General features: G+C 38.1%; 1 protein-coding gene across 1 annotated transcript in view; it reads left to right on the top strand.

The window, feature by feature from the left end:
• Wif1 (WNT inhibitory factor 1) overlaps positions 1–14,257 on the top strand; it is a 63,955-nt gene that overhangs the window by 38,368 nt on the left and 11,330 nt on the right. Inside the window, exons 3-7 of the mRNA XM_074083834.1 lie at positions 494–602; positions 7,929–8,069; positions 9,024–9,119; positions 10,047–10,142; positions 14,147–14,242. Coding sequence (XP_073939935.1) covers positions 494–602; positions 7,929–8,069; positions 9,024–9,119; positions 10,047–10,142; positions 14,147–14,242 — 538 coding nt within the window. The remainder of the gene's footprint in view (positions 1–493; positions 603–7,928; positions 8,070–9,023; positions 9,120–10,046; positions 10,143–14,146; positions 14,243–14,257) is intronic.

Here is a 14,257-nt window from a genome sequence, read left to right as displayed (position 1 = left end):
TTTTGGCCTTTAAATGTCTTTTGCCAGTAGGTTGCTGTTTTTATTATCCTTTATTTATTAAAGCTCTACAAATTCTGATCAAAAGACTTTTCAGATTTGAAAAGAATTAAAAAATGACCCAAGAAGCTGAGATGTGTTTTCTAAGGGCTAACCAGTAATTGTTTTGACATCACTAATTTCCCTAAGAGCATTTTTTTCTCTACCCTTTCAATAACTAGCAAGTAAATAGTATCATTTAAGTTAAAAGACCACCTTTTGTGGATGTTTTGGATAAATGTTTTCAATAAGAATCCCTTCTTTCCAAACAGAATCTAATCCTAGAGCTATAAAACACAGAGAGTGAGCCATCCCTACACAATATCCTAGGTGTCAGAGCTACAGAGTTCCTGGAGGGAAAATTATCACTCTCCCATCAGATGGATGATGCCTTGGCAAGTGCCTTCTCACTGGCTGTGGTTTCCATGGTACTGATTGTCAATGCCTTTTGTTGCAGGCAGAATACTTCTATGAATTCCTGTCCTTGCGCTCCCTGGATAAAGGCATCATGGCAGATCCAACTGTCAATGTCCCTCTGCTGGGAACAGTACCTCACAAAGCTTCAGGTGGGTGGTCTTTGTCTTAGAAAAAGGTTTACACTTAAAAATGTAATGGCGAAGAGATAATTTTTAGATCCAATTGTTATATATCAGAGGGATTTTGCAGTGTTTTTCTGGAGAGATCTGTTGAGTGAGGACAGCTCAATTATTGTCCTACAGGCAAAGTATCAGGATGAGAATGAAGAAATATTGGATTTATAATTTTCCAAAAACTCAAAACAACTCCAGGCCACACCGAGTTTGTAAATTATTCTAGACAAGAAAGAAAGAAAGGAAGGAAGGAAGGAAGGGAGGGAGGGAGGGAGGGAGGGAGGGAGGGAGGGAGGGAGGGAGGGAGGGAGGGAGGGAGGGAAGGAAGGAAGGAAGGAAGGAAGGAAGGAAGGAAGGAAGGAAGGAAGGAAGGAAGGAAGGAAGGAAGGAAGGAAGGAAGGAGAGAAGGAGAAAGAGAAAGAAAGAAAGAAAGTAAGCATACCTGGTGATAGATATATTCAGCCAAATTAAGTTTGTTCAATGTAGTGCACATAAATGTCACAAAGATACCTAGTTAGTGGTTGGGAGTTAATGGGATAAGTCAAGAAAACATTCCCAAAAGTTAGCATTTTATGAGCAAGGAATTTGAAAGAGAAGAGACATGGGACAGTGATTCAGCACTTCAGATCTATCCGTCTTTGCTGAGAAAGAAGTGATGTTTGTTTCCAGCTTTTCATCTTCTGTACCCACTCAACCCACTGTTGAGTACCCACTCAAACATTCTATAATATGAGTACTTTAAGACTAGAACTATAGTTCCATTTTATAAATTTTTTAAAAATGAAGACTTATGATACTTAAATATTAGTAAGATGGTGTGAAGTTAAGATTAGAGCCCAGGATTTCTGATTTTTTTCTTTTTAAGAAAATACAGAAATCACTTGTGAGAACATGTACTTCCTTCTAGTCTTTTTTTATGTATATTTTTGCATAATTATATAAAATTATATATATGATTTCATGCCATGACTTTTTTCCTTTTATCATTTTACCATTAGCATTTGCCTATACTATTTATAGATTTTCCCAAAAGTTGCTTTTGCCTTTATAAGGCATTAAAATGCCTACTATAATATTCTATTTTATGGATATCCCATAACTTGTTTATTCATTCCCTTAGTGTTTGTTAACGAGATCTTTTTTAGAGTTTGCATGCTAGAACATCACAGTAAACATCCCTTTGAAACTAGTGGGTGGTAACTTCCATAGTGCAGGAACCCTAGCCATCTTATTCACCTTGACTCTAACACAAGGTCCAGCAGAGAGCAGGCATTCAGAAGGTAACTGTTGGATTAATGCATATATATAACTAAAATCTTGGTTTTTACCTCATTACTTTGTGAAAATAGATTCTTGGAAGTAGAATTACTGTGTCAAAGGATATAAACTATGACCTTTCTTAAAGGCTCTTAAAACAAATTGCCCAAATGCCATATTACTTTCCACAAAGGTTGTACCCGTATGTACCCTGGCTTGCAGTGTACAAGAGTGTCTAGCTTACCATAATCTCATCAACATAGATTATTAGTCATGCTAGCTACTTTGATGACTTTAGAAAGTGAAAAGTGACTTTTCATAGTGTATTTTAAGTTAATTTCATTTTTAAATTTACTATTCAGATAGAACACACTTCCTAGATATAAAATATCTGTGTACAATGTTTATTTTTATATTGAGAACAGTGTCATTAATGTAAGTCAAGTTTACAAGGCTTGTCAGATGTAAAGTAGATTTACCTTTTATTATGTTTTTAATTTATCATTTATATTTTAATTTAGTTTAGTTTTTAGAGAGAGGGATAAAATTATAGTCAAGCATCTTTTCCTTCCATGTTTTTCCCATTTCTTTTATGTGTGGAAATTAATTCTATTGCAGAGAGCAAGTTAAGTGATAACTTACACAGGCATCTAGTTTTTTTAAATTTATTTTGGCAGTAGTCTGAAGCAGGGATCTAACTCTAATTAATTTTCTGGGTCATCAACCTTTCCAGTGTGATAACAAAACCCTGATTTTTAAAAAGTCTTATTCTTCTAGAGGAATGTTAGAATAATTTTGTCAGACAGCAAATGAAAATCCTTCAGGAGCTAATTTAAATCTATAAATGATCAGGAAACCTGGGACCTTTTCTAAGGCTGTTTGCAGGTTGCAGGGATCAGCCACTTCCAGTGTTATAAAAATTGGGGACTAAATAAGCACAGTGTCTTTAATTTCCTGGCCAAGAACCATCATGGGCACAGACAGGAGGAATGTGAATTTAGGTCTCTTCAATCTTCCCAGTGCTGTCAAGACCAGCAGCCCTCTCAGGGAATTTGCTACCCATATAGATGGGCTTGGGGTTCTGGGTGAAAGAATGTGGACTTGGGTTCTGAAGATTTATTTGCCTGAGGTTTGAAGTCTGAAAGGCACGGACATCCTGTTCTAGAGACATAGACATCCTGATTCACTTAGATGGCATAGATGTGGCATTACAACATAATAGAGACAAGAAAGACACTCCAATCCCCAAGTTCTTAGAGCATGGCTATTGCTCAGTCTCCTGCCATTGTCACATGGTGTTCCTTTTTAATTAAAAAGGAAATATATTCCTGGAATATATTTCTCATTTCCAATTTATATTTCAAACTTTTTTCTTTGACTTTTTCTGATTATTAAAGCATATATAGAAGCTTGTTGCAACCCATTAACTGGAGACTGAATGTAATGGAAATACTATGTACTCAAGTATGAAAATGGAAAAGTGAGACATGTTGAAACTCTACCAGGAATGGGGGGAGGGGAAGGAATCTAGGAGAATGATGGAGGGGGTGAATCCAACTATGATATATTGTAAGAACTTTTGTAAATGTCACAGTGTACCCCCCGTACAACAATAATATAATAGAAAAATAAATAAAGAAGCTAGGAAAAAATGCATTAGTTAAATTTCACAGTTTCATCTGCTCAGTTTCCAGTAACTTTTTCATCTTTGAATTTCTAATTTAATTCTTATGTCCTATATCTTCCCAGCTTTAGTTGCTTTTTTTGTGTCAAGTAAAAAAAAAAAAAAAACCTCCTGAAATTCTACTTCTTAAGATACTGACACATAAGATACGATGTGAAAATGTCTTAATAGATCATGTTTACATTAAACACCAATTTCTAATAATGTAGAATCTTTAAATATAATAAAACTCAAAGGAAAAACTGGGTGACTAGGTGATATAAAGAACAAACATTCATCTGGGACAAGGTGATGGACCCGTGTGTGCACATTTCTCAGCTTGAACTCCCTCCCCTGAAACACATCTATTTTTTTTGGAAGCAGATATAGGGTTTGTTTGCAAACGTTCAGGGGCAGGAAGTTTATGGGAATTTTACCATCACCGGGTACTTGTTAGCTTCCTTAGCTCAGTCACCACAGAAGTGAAATGAAAGTACCTTGAATTATTAAAAAGTAACCAAATCAGTGTGTCTTTGCTCTCAAGCATCCAGGTAGCATTCATTATTTTTCTGGGCTATTTTATACCCCGCAGCTGCTAAGCTGTTCTTTTATCCCAGACTCCTGTATGCCTGAATGTTGCATGAAAAAAGAAAACTCTTGATCTTTAACAATTATAAAGTGCCTGCCTTCTGGCATCTAAAGAGAACAAAACAGGAAATACAAACTGCAGGGTGGTTCAGTAAAATTACTGAGTTGTATAACAAAAAACAGTTTCCATAAAGCCAAGGCTTTGCCACTTTGAACACACTGTCCCTGTCATAGCATGAAGCCCGCAGAGCTGTGGTGTTTCTCAACTAAGACTTTCAGGAATCCAATGTCTAGAAATTTTTAAATAGATGCTAACTTAGAGGGACTGTCTTCTTGGTGGCTCCAGTTCTTAGCAGAATGAGAAGCCCAGCATAGATGATCAATATTTACTGAGAAAATGAGTGGCTGTCGGGACAGCTTGAAGCACTAATGAATATTTATGTCGTGTAATTTCTAATCGTGGCACAGTGTGTGACCCTGTGATGTCGAGGTTGAGCCCCCACTGCCTTTTTCATTTCATTCCTCTTGTAAGGGTGGTGGTTCACAGACTTTGTACTGAGAGAGTACAAAGACCACACCCATCTCAGTGTGGAAGAGGTAGTCAGTCAGAATAAGCTTGCACTTTCTTCTACATAAAAGTTAGTTTCCATGCAATCGACAGCATGTCAGTGTGTACTTGAATGCCGGGTGGGTTAAATATAATCTGCTTTACTTTTCCTAAATTGTTTTAGTTCACCTTAGTTCAGATTGTACAGCCTAGACTGGATTAGATTCATATCATCTGGCCTAACGTCATTTAGTTTTTGATGAAAGTGGCTCTCAACTCATGTGCTTATTGTTGCAAAAGCACAATGTGACTTTCCATTTCTATTATTCTTTGGAAGTGAAGTGTCTGTGCTTTTTCTGCCTTTGATGTCCTTTTTTTCTTTGTGCACAGGTCTTCCCAGATACATGCTGCTGGCATTTTATTCTCTGTAACCCTCACTGTCTTGGTGAAATTTAGTCTCTGTGAATGTGTGTGGTTGTATGTGTGTTTGTATGCCTGAGTATGTAAGGGCATATGTGTGTATCTGTCAGTGCTTAGTGTGTGACAAACAATATTTGAGGTGCTTATTCTTGTCTCAAAAAAACTCATCCTTAGCAAAATACAGACCAAAATGAAACAATTGCCCTACAATTAAATAGTAGATAGAGTTGTTTGTGAAATATATAAGCAAAATGATTTAGGCAGGAGGTGTTCAGAAAGGCTACAGAGAGAAAGTGTCATTTACTTTTGGCTTTGAAAATTGAGTGGAAGGATACCAGATAGAAGTGCATTTTTAAAAGAATCAGCTGGGCTCCAAAGTGAAGGCTGAATAAGTTCTTGGAAAAAGAAATACCTGTAAGCTAATAAATCTTAGATGGTAGCCTGAGATAAGGAAGGTTCTTAGAAGTTCTGCTTTGAATATCCTCTCAGGTTCTTCCATCTTTTTATGCCTCTGAGAAATTATTGGACTACCAGTGCAGGCACAAGTTTTATAAGAGGAAAACTTCATTATGGAATAAAGTATAAATGCCCTGGAAGAGCAAAGCAACTCTTTTATTTCCTTCTGAAATAGAAATCTCTATGAATGGATATTTTTTTGTTTTGTAAATTGGCGTTTTCATACATAGGATTTCATTAAACCAAGGTTTTCCATGAAGACTATTTTACTTTGGACCTTTTAGACACAATTTTGGTTTTTTCTTTTTATTTCTGTGAAAATATCCTTCTTTCTTTTTCATCATAGAATCAACTATTTGCAGTGCTCAAATCTCAACTCTTGGGAAAGTGGAAATCAATGTTATTTTGGGAATGGCACAGTAATGAGCACTGACAATGCCAAACCTTCAGAGAATTTTTGTTTGCCAAGTACCTTAGGAAGATTATATGACCAATTTGTGTGGTGACAGAAAAGAGCAGGCTCATTTCCAGCTCATTTCTTCTTATAATCCTAGGAGAAAGTCTATGGACACTCTAATGGGAAAAGGATTGTCTTAGTTTAATGTGTTTTGCCCAAGTTGGGCAGTCATCATACCTGCTATACAGAAACAAAATGAAGCCAGGCGCCAGTGGTTCACGCTTATAATCCTAGCTACTCAGGAGGCAGAGATCAGGAGGATCACAGTTTCAAGCCAACAAGACCATGTCTCAAAAAAAAAAAAAACACATTACAAAAAAGCGCTGGTGGAGTGGCGCAAGGTGTTTGCCCTGAGTTCAAGACCCAATACCAAATGTGTGTGTGTGTGTGTGTGTGTGTGTGTGAATATAGCATAAATTTGCATATATACATACTGGCAGCATTTTTTCTTACTCACTAGGAAGAACTAAAGCCTAGTAGATCAGCTAAAGCAGTCTTCTGTCATGGATGTTATGATAATCCTAGAAATTTACACACCCCAGTCTCTCAGCCAATGTCACAGATTTGTCTATTTCACTCAATGGTTTGTGAGTATTCCACAATTGATGGCCTCTTTGTACAAAAATATTATGAGTTCCCACACTCTGCTTTGTAGCTCCTTAGATGGTACACATGCCAGTTAACCTTGGCTCACCAAAAGAGGTGGTTCCTGTTAGGAGCCTAAACCCTCAGCTTTAAGCCTGTCCAAACACTTCTTCACATCAACAAACAGCCTGAGACATCATTAGCCTCTAAGGAGAAGGGGCCCAGGAACTAGAGAAAAGGTTAGATCAAGAAGAATTAACCTAGAAGATAACACACATGCACAGGAAATCAATGTGAGTCAACTCCCTGTATAGCTATCCTTATCTCAACCAGCAAAAACCCTTGTTCCTTCCTATTATTGCTTATACTCTCTCTTCAACAAAATTAGAGATAAGGGCAAAATAGTTTCTGCCAGGTATTGGGGTGAGGGGGAGAGGCAGGGGGCGGAGTGGGTGGTAAGGGAGGGGATGGGGGCAGGGGGGAGAAATGACCCAAACATTGTATGCACATATGAATAAAAAAAAAAAAGAAATCATTAGCCTTGTTAATGCAGTCTAGTGGTTGGAGTCTGGTCTGGTTGTAGAATATTTTCAAAGGTATTTTGTCACTATCAAGCAGGCAGAATAAAAAAAGACTACTGGGCTTATGTTGCTCACATGGTTTAGTTACTATTTTGTGAAATATTGATTTCTAGCTCTTTGTGATGGTAAAGGTACCCACAAAATTTCTTCCCATGATTGCTAAATTTGTGCTGCCTTTTTGCACCCTTAATTTCCAGAGAATCTTTTGTTTTTATAAGGAAAGGGTATAGGTGGTTGAATGCGGTGGAAATATTTTGTAGTCATGTATGAAAATAGAAAAATGAGATCTGTTGAAACTATTCTAGAATGGGTGGAGGAGGGATAAAGGAGAATGGTGGAGGGGGTGAATTCAACCATAATATATTGTAAGAACTTTCGTAAATGTCACAATGTACCCCCAGTACAACAATAATATAATAATAATAATAAAGTTAAAAAATAAAACATAATACAAGCCCAGATGGTCAACAAAATATCCTCAATTCTAGGTCAGTAGAGTACAAATTCATGAAGATCATTTGTTTGTTCTCTACCCAGCAAGGTACACTATTGTGTTTAGAATGACCAGCTGATCAAAATATAGTCCCTATTCCAGTAGAGATACATGAAAATCACTGAAATGGTGAACATTTGTGCTTTGTTGTCTCTCTTACCAAGATTTCTGTAAAATTGAAATTAACTAGATAAACTCTTTCCCCATGCTTTCTCTCCCCTTTTTTTTTTTTTTTTTTTTTTTTTTTTTTTTCAGTTGTTCAAGTTGGTTTTCCATGTCTTGGGAAACAAGATGGGGTAGCAGCATTCGAAGTAAATGTGATTGTAATGAATTCTGAAGGCAACACCATCCTCCAGACCCCTCAAAATGCTATCTTCTTTAAAACATGTCAACAAGGTAAGCACTGATAATGACTCATGAAAAGGCTCATAGGCTTCCAGGTGTGATTTGGGCAAAAATTTTTGTTATAGTTATTTGGATGATGATAAGCACACCAATGGGAAGAGGGAGTGGTAAGCAGAGGGTCCAGTAAGATAGTAGACAGACTTTCTCTGGCTTGGACACCACTTACACTTTTAGGAACTCCAGCAGCCCTTAAGAGAATACTTTCATTTTCCCCCTTTTCCAACACAATATTTGGGAGAGCCCAAGAGTATCTCACCTATTGTCATGAATTTCCCGTTTTCTTGCTCTAGTTCCTCATTCCAAGTATAGTCATGAATAGCATTTTCACCTGTGGAAGGTAACCGTACCCATAACCATATCCAATCTCCTTCTCCTGCCAAAGGCTTGGTGCAGCTCACCCTCACAGACGACAGGACACTACTATCATAGTGACCCTGCCAGGCGAGGCCCTCACTGCCATGTCCCAGACACCCACTTAAGCCTGAAGGCCTGTTTCTTTTCCCATCCCTTTACAAGCCTTTCCAGCACAGAATTTAAGCTCTGAAGCCAGTCAGTACTCTAAAGACAGGATCAAAAAGTTATCCCACTCTCTGGAAGTGAACATTGAGGACAACATTTATTCTTCCGCCGTGTGAATTTAAGGAGGAACCATATACATTTGTAAGTTGGGGGGGGGGCTTATAAATTTACTTTACCTTCTTCCACGAATAAAAACTTACTTTACCGTCTTCCGTGAGCCCCCTACTGTTGGAAGTAGGATTGCTGGAGACAAAAAAATCTTTGTGAACATTTAGTGAAATCCAAGTGGTGCAGAGAGAATGTGCTCAGTCAATTTACAGTCATTGATGCAGAGGAATAAAAATGACCACTAATTGTCACCCTGGCTATAATTACCCAACATGATCTCAAGGCGATGCTCTAAGCTCTGTTTTCTCTTTGGTGCAGCGGAGTGCCCAGGAGGGTGTCGGAATGGAGGCTTTTGTAACGAGAGGCGAGTGTGCGAGTGTCCTGATGGATTCTATGGACCTCACTGTGAGAAAGGTATGGAGCACGGGGAGTCAGGAGCCCTGGCTTGCTTCCTAATGAACATAAATGCCACGCAGCACCCCCATGTGGGTTTTTAACACATCCCCTGAAATTATTTTTCTGGTCACACTATAAGGATTGGTGAAACTTTAAAAAGCCACAGAAGAGCTATTGGAAAGTTTTTTGTTTGTTTTTTTTTTCTAGGAGTGGTTTTCTGTTAAATTCGGTATGTGGTGAAAGGGTCAGAGAAGTTTGGCACAAAGTCAACACTCTTTGTGGTCCCCGTACCTTCACTATTATTCATACTGTACTTTGGAATAAGTTCATGAAAGTTTTGAGGGGTTTTTTTCCCCCTCCACTTCAGCTAGTATCATTATTGTTATGAAATTATTCCAATTAAAAGTAGCTTCATTCACATTCAATTAAGTCCACACTTGAGTTGTGAAGCTGTTATAAATCTAAAAATAAAAGGATGATGATAATTTGTGTAGAAAGCACATCCATTTCTGGGAGATTTTTTTTAAGAAAATTATGTGATGATGAGACAGTATGGAACCCCGAAGCCCCATTTAAGGGACAACATGACTGTGACTACTGAGTCAAGGAGCTCTGAAGTTGAATTAGGAGGTATAGCAAGGAGTTCTTATAGAACTTTGGATGAATCAAAAACAGAAGTTCATACATACGCTTAGCTTGGGCCACCACAGGCAAGTGGAAAATAAAAAAATGCAAAGCCTTGCTTTAAAAAAAAGAAAATTATGTAAAAAATAGCCTGATTATTACCACCACAACATTTTAAAATATAGCAAGCACTCTGGATCTCTGAAGAGTAAGCATTTTAGAGTCAATCACAAAGCCTCAAATTGCTGTATAGTTGACATTTCAAAATGATCCTGCTCCCAAATCCTGTTTGGCTTACTCAGGTTCTCTCTCTCCTATAAGCTCTTTGCATACCACGATGTATGAATGGCGGACTTTGTGTCACTCCTGGTTTCTGCATCTGCCCACCTGGGTTCTATGGAGTCAATTGTGATAAAGGTAACGGTTTCTTCTTAAGAACAGAGTTCTTACTTTTCAAATGTTTGAGTAAAATAAGTATACACAACATGTCATGTCATTACTCTGCAGGTATGTCACTTAGGGTAAGAATGACTGCCATGATAACTAAAATCCCGACTTGAGTGTCATTTTACTCAGCAAAAATCTATTTTCACTCCCAGAATGCTGCTCCAGTGTCAGAATATGGGTCAGTGTGCAGCTTAGCACTTCCCCCTGCAGTGACACAGCCAGCATCCATCTGAGGCCCTGGTTAGCACTTTGGAGTGCTCCAGATCCAGCCAATAAGCGGAGAAAGATATTGAAGTGGGGCACTTCTTAAAAAAACAAAAAGCCCATTCTCCAGATGTGACCCACAAAAATTCCACACCTACTCTGTGGATAGAAACTAGCTTCATGGTCCTACCTACATGGAGCCAGAAGAAACGTCTGGTGGCACACCTGTCCCACTGACAGCTCACGTTCAGAAAGGAGCAAGGGCTTTTGTGAACAACTAGCTGCCTCTGCCACATGGAGTTTTGGTGTGCCCTAAATCAGTTTTGTGGGTGAGCTTCTAAAACCCAAATTAAACAACTCCCAGTTCAGTGCTCTGCTCACAAATTACATCCTTGAGAGATTGCTGCCTCCTTCTTGACGCTGCAGCAGCATGGCCACATTTGACTCAACAGGGACTGGATTCAAACCGAATGATTCATAGTCTTTACACGATATCTGCCTAGTTTACCAGTTCAGTCTTTTAAGTGGAAAAACATTTAAAAGTATCCTGCAAAGCTTATGGATTTAATGGCATTATCCTCATATCTGTAATGCTAATTGCAATAGAGCATTGGCTTTTTTTAATTACAATATGCCTTAAAATAGAATGATGAATTTTATTCGCTGGAAGTCTCTCTAGTGATCATTCAGTTAGCACTAAGATTGCAACTCACAGTTTTTTAAAAAAAGAAAGAAAAGCTAAGAGGGCTCATCATGAGTCAGAATAATAATTTGTCTGTCTGCTATTTTATGATATATAAGTTACTTTCATGCAGTTATCTGATTTTACTCTCAATGACCTTTTGAGTTATGGAAAGTATTATCCATTTCATTCCCAGAGAAACATAAAGAGGTCTGTAGAGCTTGGGTTTCTTGACCCAAATTCATTCTGCCCTCTCCATCCTGTTGCCACCCTCCCTACCTAACTCAGCTCCCGGTTCCTCCCCAAGCAACTCTGGACTTGGGCAGAGAATGCACCTTCTCTAAATTGGGAATTCAGTCCTTAACCCTCCTGCTCCCACATCCCGGAGGGATCTAAAATAATATCTGAAAGTATTCATGTCTTTTATTGCAGGTGGTCTTTTTTAACTATAGCATTGGGTTAAAAAATTTTTAAACATATATTCATAAAGAGTAAACACTGATGCCAATAATGATCAACAGGCAGTGAGTAAAATTTTTTATGATGACACTTCATTTTGTCTAAATTTAACAGTTGACATGTCTGCTATTTCAAAGTTGGGCATTTCTTAAAGCAGAATTAAACACAGATTATGACAAAATTATTAGGAAATAAAATAGATCCTCCAGTGATTTGAAGGAAAAACTTGGATATTCACAGGTTCAAAGAAATCATTTACGGCTGGTGTTCAAATCCCAGTACCACAACAAAAAAAGAAATGACTAATGAGGGCTGCTTATGTTCACATAGCCAGGGTTGGTATGATTTGCACAGGTCAGTGTCCACTGCAATGTTTTTCTAATGGTGTTGTCACAGTCCTTCATGGTCACTGCTGAGGAATGTATCAATCTGTATTCCAGTAATTTTATGTTTTATAATACTTCATCCTTTAGATGAAAGATTTTATTACGTGTTAGACTCCAGTAATTTTTTAAAGATTCTTTTGGAAAGTCTTGAAATTCCAGTTAGTCTAACAAGAGACCTGGGAATACTAAAAAGATACTACCTTTTGCTACCTCAACAAAAAGATGCTTTTATTATCCAGGAACTTCTGAGAAATGGTTTAATTACTGGCATGAACTATATCTTAGCACTGCATATTGGAATAAACATTAGAGAACAACTGTCATTGACCCTCAGGACATTAGCCACAAACTTTAGGAGATGACTAGTTAAACATTGACTGGCACATCCGTAGCCCCAGTGAAAGTTGCTTAGTGTCTCTGACTCAATGCACAACAGAAATCGTGTTAGTCCATTTTCTGTTGCTATAACAAAATCCCCACAGCTGGGTACTTTAAAAAGAAAGAGAGGTTGTTAATTAAACTCACAGTTCTAAAGATTCCGGAACATTTCATCAACATCTGCTTGAGTCTGGTGAGGGCCTCTGGCTATATCACAGCATACCAGATGTGGCTTCATGGTGGGAGTACCTGCAAAAGGGAGACAGGAAGCTAGAGAGAATCAAGGGCCAAGCTTGCTCTTTTTATAACAACTTGCTGTTGCAGGAACTAACCAAGGTCCCATAAGCACTACATTAATCCTTTCTGAGAGCAATGGCCCCAGTGACCTAACTGCCTTCTGTTAGCTTCCACCACTCCTCAACACTGCCACTCCTGGGGACTAAGCTTCCAGCACATGAATCTTTGGGGTACCCACTCAAACCACATGCAAACCATAGCAGAAATGTGGAGAGGCTATCTCCTCTTATCCTCTTATCCTCCTTATCTCCTCTTATCCTCAGGAGAAACAGGGACAAGGAGGGAAATGGGAAACGACTTGTGAAAACAACTGCCCAGCCCTAGCAATGCTAGCAGCATAGGGCAAAGAGAAAGTCCAGGGAGTTGGAACTCCCTAATCCTAAATTCTATGCTGAAATGACATGCTACTGCTGATTTCTACATCAAGATGCTTGGTTTTGCTGAGACAAGTATAGCCTTGCCATAAGCTGGGAGAGGCTTATGATTTGAAACACAAAGTTTGTCATTTAAGAAGCATGATATTCATAGAACACTTTAGCTCGATGTCTTTTCCAACAAAGAAAGCACTCACTTCTAACTTTTGGATTTCCTTTCTGATTTTCCTTCTGGAAGCTTACTTTAGCTTTTGTTCATCTATAGCCAAGTTTGGCCTGTTTTATATGGGGCTAGAACAAACAGGACATATAAATGAAATTGCTCAAACCCCAAGCTCTAATTTTAATCTTCTTTACAGAGTGAGCCAACTTGTCTACTTTTAGATATTTCCTCTCCCCATTTCTATTTCTCCATCCTCCCTCTATTTCAGGTGCCTGCGAGCAGTGAAATTCTAGAAATTGACACCAAGCTGGAGGGTTTAGGATGAATTAAAGTATGATTATTACCAGGATATACAATTGGACTCCCATTCTAATACATCTAACCTCGATCTCCCTCTGGCTCAGCTGCTACCACATCCCTACCTGTGGGATCTCCGAAGGGTGCACAGTCTGTCTTTTTCTCAATACAATTACTTCTTTCTCCAAATGTCATAAAAGTCTATTCTTTAAAATCCTCTTAGGTAAAATGAATTTCTGTTCGTCTTACTCTGAAAGAAAGTTGCTTTCTCCTTCATTGGATTCTTTTGTGTATCCCAAACTAAGTTTTCTCTTATTTATTCTTCCTTTATCCTCCAACCTGATGTTTTTAAAAAATATTCTTTTGGATTTATAGCATTCTTCTTTTAAAAGCGCAGGTTTTATTTAACAATTAAAAAGTCAATTCTCTTTACATACCATGCATTTTTTCATCAGGATGTGAACTCGAGGAGTGGGAGGAATGTTAATGTATGTGATATCCTATAATGTCCTATCACATTCTGAAATCAAACAATTATAATCCAATTGAAATTATAATTTGAAATTAGTTTGAATAACTGAAGTAATTGGTTACAAGTTTTGTTTTTGCCAAGTGGCTTGCTTATTATGTAAATGAGCAATATAGATGCCTAAGAAATACCACTTACTTGAAGTGAAGTTTTTGTTAGGCATAACCTATGGTCTAATGCAGTACCCCATTATTCATTCCAACAGCAAACTGCTCAACCACCTGCTTTAATGGGGGGACCTGTTTCTACCCTGGAAAATGTATTTGCCCTCCAGGACTAGAGGGAGAGCAATGTGAAATAAGTGAGTATTGACTTT

Source organism: Castor canadensis, chromosome 8 (assembly GCF_047511655.1).
Source record: "Castor canadensis chromosome 8, mCasCan1.hap1v2, whole genome shotgun sequence".
Classification (NCBI taxonomy): domain Eukaryota; kingdom Metazoa; phylum Chordata; class Mammalia; order Rodentia; family Castoridae; genus Castor; species Castor canadensis.
This window is presented reverse-complemented; position numbering and strand designations above follow the sequence as displayed.